The 10,000-nt window shown below is 45.4% G+C and overlaps 1 protein-coding gene across 2 annotated transcripts in view; it reads right to left on the reverse strand.

Annotated features, from left to right (window-relative positions):
- pdgfd (platelet derived growth factor d) overlaps positions 1 to 6,576 on the reverse strand; it is a 63,639-nt gene extending 57,063 nt beyond the window's left edge. The window contains exon 1 of one of the 2 annotated variants that reach the window (XM_062552415.1): positions 5,960 to 6,576. In XM_062552415.1, the coding sequence (XP_062408399.1) occupies positions 5,960 to 6,065 (106 nt within the window). In that variant the 5' untranslated portion in view covers positions 6,066 to 6,576. The remainder of the gene's footprint in view (positions 1 to 5,959) is intronic. The other variant, XM_062552416.1, reaches the window with a different exon arrangement.
- Between the last annotated feature and the right edge of the window lie 3,424 nt (positions 6,577 to 10,000).

Below are 10,000 nucleotides of genomic sequence, written 5' to 3' on the forward strand. Positions count from 1 at the left end.
TTCAAAGGCGCCGTTCAAACCCGTGACGAGCGTAAAACGCCCGCCGCTTGCCTCCCACCAGCCCGTGACAAGAGTAACGAGGGCCGCTTTGATCTCGCGCTTAAATCTCAATTGTCTGCGTCGGGCGTTCGCCAGAGTAACTTTAAAAGGCAAGACTCATTCTGCAGCCAAGGAGAAGCTCCAGGTGTCCTCCTTCAATGTCTTCTCAGGTTTGCGTCTTAAAAAGGTGTTTAACAGTTATACTGTATACAGCTCTGGAAAAAAATAAGACACCACTGCACATTCTTCTGATGTCATTCTACAGTTGCTGAGTACTGTAAGTGCAAAATTATACATTTTCTAATAATAATCACAAAAGAAATTCTACAGTTGCTGAGTGACATTCGAATGGGTTGGCGTCAATCACTGGAAGACACTGAAGACGGCATAGGCCAAAACACGTCCGTCTTGAGACATGCCTTCACATTAATTAATTGAGTTGAAGCTTAAGAGTGCATTTGATTTTTTGTTTTATCAACCACTGCAAATTTGAATATGACAACTCATTCGAATGTCACACAGCGACCGTAGGAAAATCAGAAAAAACGAGCAGTGGTCTCTTATCGTTTTTTTCCAGAGCTGTATTGACACGTGTTTGACACTATTAGGAGACAGAGCGGGATTTATCGCAAGGTTGTGTGTGATTCACAAACGTGGCTTGTGTCATTTGTTTGTTTTCCGTTTCTCTTTCTCTCTCGCTGGATTCTGCTTAATTCTGTGGCCTAATCTCTAAGCTGTCAGATAGCCTCCCACAGACAGCCCAGCATGTGCTTCACTAAGAGCGCGCACACACACACACACACACACACACACACACACACACACACACACACACACACACACACACACACACACACACACACACACACACACACACACACACACACACACACACACACACACAGGTCCTGCAGTCACTGCAATCAGCACTTTCTCTCATAATTCATGTGGTGAGAGAGGCTCACCGTGTGTCAGCTTATTTCTGTCAAGGTTCCTCAAACAGCACTGAACCAAGGCTGACAGAGTTCTGAAGAGATAGAGTCCCAAGCCGGGTCACCCTCCCTCCCTCCCTCCCTCCTCCACTTCCACCTCTCTCTCTCTCTCTCTCTCTCTGAGCTCTGTGAAGGGTTTTACTTGTGACTACAATGTCTTTATTGTGTAGTGTTTAAACACCTGATATTGTTTTATTAATAAAGGTGTGTTACAGTAAGCCTCTATGAAGACACACATTCTCTCTCTCCTTCTCTATGAAGACAGGCATTCTCTCTTTCTCTCTGTCTCTCCCTCTATGAAGACACACATCCCCCCCCCCCCTCTTTCTAAGAAGACACACTCCCTCTCCTCACAGCTCCATCTCCCTCCCCCCCCAATTTGTCTCAACTCAAACCCTGTCCCCTTTCAATCTTCTGTTGGTCTTTCCATTTTGTTTCCTCCCTCTTTCCTAACCCTCTACCCCCCCACCCCCCTCCCTCCTCCTCCTCCTTGCCCCCTCCTCCTCTGATGAATGTGGGGAGTATTTCTATAGGGTATTCCAGATGAGGAAGTGCAGCGTGGCCAGCATGAGCTCATGGCTACTATGACAGATCTGCTGTGTGGCTCTTGTCAGGGCTGAGGTCTATTACAGGACTAATAATCATTAATTACCACGGCAACAATAACGCCGGTCACGGAAGGGGGGAGTGGGGAGTGGGGGGTGGGGGGTGCGGGGGGGGGGCTAAGGAGGGATCGCCCCTAGCACCGCATGAGTCATTCCTGGGACGTGTCGCATCTCCGCCCAAGTCTGAGCCGGGAGTCTGCCATCACCCCATCCTCTCAGGAACACACGCTCGTGCCCCCCCCCCCCCCCCCCCCACACCCCACCCCACACACACACACTCCCCCCATCCCCCCTACCCCCAAGTCTATTAGTCGTCCACCCAACACGTCCACTGTTCCATTACTCAGTGGTGACAAACACCATCCCCTTCCAACACCCCACATCTCACAGACGTACATATGGTACACACACACTATGTCCACACTCACTCAATAGCTCGCTCACTCGCTCAGACATACATTCACACACACATACACACACACAAACAAAAGGCATGTAAGGACAGCCAACACATTCCAAATCATTGTTTCCATGTGACACTTGAAGGATGGTGCCTTTACCAGTGCTGGACAAAGTAGGTGTGGGCTGTGGAGAATGGGCAGTCAGAGAGAGAGAGAGAGGAAGAGAGGGAGAGAGGGAGAGATAGAGAGAGAGAGATAGAGGGAGAGAGAGAGAGGGAGAGAGAGAGGCCTTTGTAGAATGGACCTTGCAGATTAGTTCCAGTCAAGATACCATCAGATAAAGTACAGTGGGAGGCATCTGTCTGTGCCTGCCTCTCCTAGAGGTCAGGGCCACACTCCATTGGCCTGTGATCATCTAAGGTCATCTGCACTCCAAGATCACCCTTGGTGGTCTAACTAAATTGGAGAGAGTTTCCTTGATAGACACACACACACACACACACACACACACACACACACACACACACACACACACACACACACAGTCACACAGAGAAAGGATTAGGTTGCATTGTGTCTATAGTTACTTTTTGTCACTGTCTTTCTAACACACACACATACACACACTTACAGAACAAGAGAGAGAGAGAGAGACAGAGGGAGAGAGAGACTCCTCCATTAGACATTTTGAAACAGTTCAGTTGCAGTTGTTAACACTCACTCTTACACAGACATCAATATCAGCCCCATTTTAAAATACCTTTATGCATGACAAGCCGCAGGAAAAAAAAATCTTGTCAAGGATGTTGAAGCAGTTCTTGAAGTTGGCATTTCATGCAGAACTCGGGATGTGAGGCAACCGTGTATCGCTGAGCAGACAACATCTGCCCCGAATCTATCACTGGCACCGAGGCAGTGCCTTTAAAAACGTTTGCTTAGATGAGACTCCATGAATCAGCTCAACGTTCACAGCATCACTCAACATACTGCTGCTAACAGACTTACGCATGCAGTGCTATACTTGGCATCTGAGGAACTCAGAGGAGCCCCCCAACCCCCCCCCCCCCCCCATACAAACACACACACCTCTCCTCCCCTTCTCTAAGCTATGTTTCAATATCAGAATGGGAGTTCACATACAGTGACATCATCCACAGTGGACACAGTCCAATCTCCCAGGAGTCAGTCTGTCTTCAGTGGATGTCTCCCTCACCTGCGCCCACACACCCCCTTCTCGCTAGACGGCCAACGTGCCAGATCAGAAGGCACTTGGCAGATATCTGTGGGTTGGTTGCTGTAGTGAAGAAAAGGTCACTGCCAGACTTATAATGCACAGTAGTCTTCTTGCGTTATTTGCTCTGGGACCTTGAGAAAAATCAGGCATTGATTTTTTTTAAAAAAAACGAAATACATAAATAACTGATTCAACGAATGAGGTGGAGTGATGAGACACTGGGCAAGAATGAGACATCATTGCAGACAAGCGGGATGACGAAATAACAGAACATTGCATTCGGCTGAGGGAATACCAAAGGGAAAACGGGATATAAATCAGGACCGGAAAGTTCCTCTCACCCAAATAACACAAGTCGTAGTCTACTCTCAATCATGCTCATGGCCCCAACAGGGCTGAACTGCCTCCTACCTGATCAATTCTCCATTCATCATTCATCCTGATCCCCTACCATGCACTCCTGCTTTAAACCCATTGTAATTGTTACGCTCTTGATTCGTTCAAAAAGGTTAAGGTGATGATTTTTAAACAAAACTGCTGGCCAACCACAACCAGTTCCATTTTATTTTGATTGGATGACTCATTGATTCATTACTATTTGCCTACTGATGATTGAAGTTCTCCAGAATTAATAAATGGTTGCCCAATAGCAATGGGAACATGCCAGAACAACAATGATGAACACTGCCCCACGACATTGTCTTGTGTAACATCAGCTTTAGACTAGTTAACCCATACCAGAGATTAGTCCAGTCACACAGCCTATGAAGAGCATGATGAATGCAATGCAGGAAGACCCAAGAGAGGGTTTGGGGACACCTCAACGGATATCCCTTGAACATACCAAAGGCATGGGCTGCACATTTATAGCAGGAAAGCCATGAACTCAGAGGAGAAAGGAAACACTGGAAACAAATTAGCTGTCCTAGACTAATGTGAGCTGGAACTGGCCAATGTGAATAATCAACTGCAAAAGGTCCTCGTAGGCTAGGACACAGATGCATTCCCATTCGTTTCTTATTGGGGCCTTCTGCTGTAAGTTAAGAAAAAAAACTTGGACTCATGATTCAAGGGAAACATTTTAATCCTTCCCACAAAATGTGCCGTTTACCCGATAGCGCAGAGCTAATGTTCCGGACTGTTGGTTCCGCATGAGTTCAAGCGCATAATGAATAACCGCGAAATGACTTCAGAAAGTGGGTCTCTCATGTGTATCGGACAGGAAGACATGCCGCTCGGTGGAGGCCAGCCAAATCCACTTGTTTTTGTTTTGTTTCGCCAGCTCCTAGCGGTGGAGTGGCGCGCAAACAAACTCGTTATATCAACACCGGAGAAATACCTGCGGGTAAATTCCGCTGCTGTCCGACGGCACCTGGACCAAGAATGTTCTTCCTAAAAAACTAATCCGCGTGCTTCTGTTGACGCAAGGCCTTTATACAACTTGCTCGGTGGGCTTTCTGCTTAATTACCGAGTGTCAAGTTGCCTGTCTGAACCCAGCTGTCAGTTGGACATCCATCTCTGGGGCCCAACTGCAAACAGCTTTCCCTTTCACACACCCCTCTGTTCTGCATTGGCAGAGTCATTTTGAACATGAATTCCACGCGGGAGAGAGAGGGTGATTTCACAGACAGTGCGCAGTGTAGGCACAACAAAAATATCAATGTCTGTTACCATCTGTTACGTCTGTTTATAGGATGTCCAAAATGCCCTAAGCTGACACATTTGATTATTTACAAGTGTCGTCTAGGTCGAGTGAGTTTAGCAGTCATTTGTATCAAATGAAGACAACGGTGCTTGCCTTGCAGCTGTGAGCGCGAAGTCTAGTCAGCTAGGCCTATCTATTCTGAACAGTCCAACAAGACCCCAAGCGGTCGTTGAAAAAGCGCCGTTTAGGTCAACAGGTTCTGACAAATATGATGACGGATCATGGGCAATCTTAACTGCAGAATATGTGGGCTTTGGCCATAATCAGTCGATTACCATAGCAAATCCATTATAGCCTTCATACAATTAAAAATAGACTGGCTAGCGTTGAACATGTTACTTTTTTCTAGAACAATATGAGGCATAATGCACGATGTATGAAAACAATAAACTACTCAGGAATTTAAAATATTTTCAAGTTTAGTTTTATGAAATACATTAAAAAAAAAAAAAAAAAACAGACCATGATACATAAGCTTTGCTAAACTTAGTCTAACATGAAGCCAAAGACCTGTTGCTGTGTGAAGCAGCAGACGTCCATAAACTTGCCCGGATTTCACCTTAAAATGTGTGCATGCAAAAACACTTCACCAGTAGCCTAGACTACAGACTGCGGTTTTGGTTATACTGTGAGTTACAGCCTATAAATATTTCCAAGGGGAAGTTTTGTTAAGGAAAGATGAAACTTGAGACCACTACAAAGCACGTACACCACTTTTCCAAGTCCCCAAGTTAAACTTTTCAGACAACACAGCGATTCCACTAACTAGGCTATTGTTTAGTGACCAAAATAGCATGCGATCTATTTCAGTAATTTGACATTTTTCAATTGGAGATCTAGATCAAAGTAAGCAGGCAGGCGATAATCTTTTGGAGAGGATTATCCAACAGGAGTCGCCAAATATCACCGGAAAACTTTACTGGCACGGTTTCTGTGAAGTAGCAGCTCTCATGATTTAAGTTGTAGAAAACATAAAACTTACCATCACGCCTGAACTGTGTAGATCTGAATGATTTACTGCAAGCCACCAGAGCCTTCGAGCTTTGATGAATGCCGACCAACAATACGAAAAACAGTGACAGTTGCATTCTGAATTGTATTTGATCAGATGCCCTCTGGGTGAATAAATTCCAGATATACCCCTGGATGGAAAAATGAAATAACACCGTCCCCCTTTCCGTCGGCCGTTTAGTTGTGTGCTCGCGTACAGTTTCCGCAAGCTTATATTCTGTTCACATAATTGAGGTCATGCAATCCTGAAATCGCTGCCTGACCTGTCGCTGTTTTATCCGTAACCTTCCTGAATGTAGCAGGTTCATAAACCCCCTTTCGCGGCAAATGTAGAATCCATACGCTGCCGTCTGTCTCGTCGCTTTATCACTTATTGTATTATCTTGCACCGACCTTGTTAGCCAACAGAATATTTTGAATTCCTTTAACACTACTTATATCTGAGGGGGTCGTAGGCTATACGCTTTTCTTTCTGTTAAGTAAAACAGGCTTGCAAGTACACGGTAGAAAGAGTGCGATTTCCTCGTTACGCGCCGAACAGTCTTGTCTGAAAAGTTACGTGCACTCACTGGTGAGTTGATTAGACGGTGAGATCAAAAAGGGTTGTCCCCTTTTCCCGAAGGAGGCGAGGAAATGCGCCGGGAGGAGAGAAAGTGCGCAGGAAACTTCACTGCAGGCGAGACAAACGAAAGGAAAATACTACCGAAGTGCCTGAATGACGCTCAAAGGGAAATATTTCCCCCCTTAGTGAGCTTGTCTGCCGGGGGTTGTCTGACATGAAATCACTTGTTGAAAACTCGCTCATAGCAAGAAACAATGTTTCCAGGAACGAGCAGATCCTTGTAACTTTCTGTGCATACTTCTTTTATCATAGCCCACGTTATAGCCCGCGTTTATGGACATGTTGATTAGAATTCCTTCTCAGCGTGCCTCCTTCAGAGATGCCATTTCCGCTGTCAAGGCCTACATGTCACCAAAATAGCCAACAATAAAAAGGTCAATAACCTTTCGATCCAGAGTATAAACAAAGTGATAAATCAAACAAGATTCTATGGTACATCTTTGTTTTCAACTCAAGAAACAATTGGCAAAAGTTCCTCCATTGTCCACTGCAAAAGCAAATAAAAAATTGAAAAGCAAAAGCAATTTAATATACAGTAGGTTTCAGACCCCCCCCCTATACTATAATATGGATGGGGGGGGGGGGGGGGGTATGAGGGGGGTTATGTCTGTCATAGGGCCCACATTTTGATATCACTTGATATGTTGTCTACAGGTTGTGGGTGTTCTCATCCAAAGACATTATTATAAGGGCAACAATAAAGCTTGTTGATGGACAGGTATTGATTGTTTAAAACATCTTAAAAGCTTCCATGTTGCTGTGATACAAGAGTGTACCTTAAACAAGATCACACACAAACATACAAAGGCCATAAGAGGATATCTAATCAATGCAAAATGCATTACATCGAGTATTTGTTATTTCATCCTGTGTGAATGAAGCACGGCGCTACCTTCACATGTATAGAGAAAAGCTGGAAGGTTTTGCGCAAAGATATGCTGGTTTTATAGACTTTGTGGTGTAAAACCCTATGATTTATGAACATGAAAGTATTCCACCTCCATTATTGCAACATGTGCCAAGATAGCTTTGGTTTTGTCCAGTGATCTCTGAAAGCTGTTTAAATAGAGATTGTAATGTTGTAAAGTTGCACATGGGAGTCGATCATCACTAGGCATCATCAAATTAATCATGGACTTTCCACCAAGTATGCAGACCTGCTGCTTTTGATTTGTATTGGAATACATATCAAGTCAAAAGTTAGTGTTTCTAAATACTTTCACACTTTTAAATCAGTCTCATAGAGTTCTCTACCGTACTGTTGACATCTGTCCATGTTCCTGCTTTATTTTTCCTCTCTAACTCAACCTATACATCTTCTTCTCTCATCAGGGCCTTGTCATAGAGTACACTTGTTGGCTGGCCAACTACTGCACAGAGGGGCTAACATATGCTAAACACTGAATCATTGGCGCACCACTACAACAAGGAGCTCTGCACAGTCACACAGCACATGTTGTGGTTATTTGGGTTACTGAGGTGGTTCTGGGGAGGGGCAAGTGGGGGGGGGGCATAATCTGTCATCGACCAGACCAGACGATGGTGGCCTTTGCGGAATGTCCTTACGAGAAACAGTTGGACCCTGTGTAGCATGTCACGCAAGGCAAGGCAGCAGACAGCGAGAGTTGGCAGGTCATCAGCTCAGCTTTCAGACGTTTTCGCTTCAGCTTTTTATAGTTTATCGTCGTTAAGTCCAGTTCACGCTGTCGTTCTTCTAAAGGTTTTTTTTTTTTTTTTTTTTTTTCAATTAGGACTTAGTTCCTGGGTACAATGTGGACTTTGCCAAAGTGAGTTTGACTGTGATGTTTTGCCAAGTTATTATGCTCACTGCTTATTTTTACTCTTTGGCTACAAATCTCAAAATAATCAAGATTTACATGTCACCCTACCTTGATGTCATAATCGGTCCGGCAGACTATAAAACCACATGAAAATCTCTTCGAGATAAGATTAGGCTAAGAAAATCATATTTGCATTCCACCGCGGCCCATAATTCCCCCAGCAATTACAATGTCACCTAATCTGCGGACCGAGGCCTTCCAAACTCATTTCTGTGTTATCACTTCCGAGATACCAGAACCGACTCTGAAAATGATCCGGCGCAAGTCCGGCTGTCATCCGGCGGGGAGTCGGCCATCGTGACTGATTCCCCTCGCTCTCTCACTCTGGTGTGTGGTGAGCAGTTTGGTAAAAAAGGGCTGCTGTGGTTCTCCCAGGTGGGTGCTACACATTGGTGGTGGCTGAGGAGAGGTTTCCCCTCTTCACTGTAAAGCACTTCAGAAAAGTTAGAAGAAAAATGCCACATGTGTCACCTGAAAGCCAGATAACCCTAACTTTATGGGAGTAGTGTATGTAATGTGTTGTTGTTGTCCTTGTTGTTGTTCTCTGGGTCGGTGACACCTGGCACCTGTCAGCTTCTCACGTCGAGTCAGACCTCCCGACAAGGACCTGAGCCACATCCAGTTCCGGTGACTGTGGCGCATTTTTACGAGCGCACACTCTGCACTCGTGCCTTCAAAAGGAGGGCCGCCCTCGTAAAAAGGCTTTCCCCGGGAGGACGCCCATGCCACGGGAAAAACTCTTGCTCATTAGAGCCTTTATTAGGCCCATCTGGAGGACCGGGCGACTGCACGAAATCACCGCCTCTCTCTCTCATTCTGTCTCTCTCTCTCTCTCTCTCTCTCTCTCATTCTGTCTGTCTCTTTCTTTCTCTCTTCTCAGTATTCCCTTCCTGATCTTCTCTCTCCTCACACACACACACTCTCTCTCTCTCTCTCTCTCTCTCTCTCTCTCTCTCTCTCTCTCTCTCTCTCTCTCTCTCTCTCTCTCTCTCTCTCTCACACACACACACACACACACACACACGGTTCTTTCCCTCAGCCTCGGCGGCTGTGTGTTGGGCTGCAGGGGGCTGCTAGACTGAAGGTCAGAGCACCTAATGGAGGTGATGGACATCGGCCAGCCTCTGGCAGCCAGATGAAGTGTTTATTCCTCTTTGACTCTCTTTTTTTCCAAAGACTTGAAAGAGGCGAGGCAAGAGAGTTAAGAAAAAGTTCAGGAGAAAATGCAAATGGGGAGATTTAGGTAAGTGTGTGTGTGTGTGTGTGTGTGTGTGTGTGTGAGTGAGGGGGGCGGTGTAGGTGAACCCAGTGTGAGGCCACTCAATAAATCCATCGCTTTAACAGAAAGGGAAAGAACAAACAGTGCTAACCGAAGACAGACCTTAGAGAGTGAGTGCTATTGAAATTGAGCTCAATTGAGTTAACACACAAACAGGCAAACATCCATCATGATAAACAACCTTCAAAAAAACACACACGTTCAACCCCAGAGAAACAAAATGAGATTGAGTTTGTGTTTGTAGTGTGTGCACTTGTGTGGATGAGGCGA

This window comes from Sardina pilchardus, chromosome 13, assembly GCF_963854185.1.
Source record: "Sardina pilchardus chromosome 13, fSarPil1.1, whole genome shotgun sequence".
NCBI classification, from domain to species: Eukaryota; Metazoa; Chordata; class Actinopteri; order Clupeiformes; family Clupeidae; genus Sardina; species Sardina pilchardus.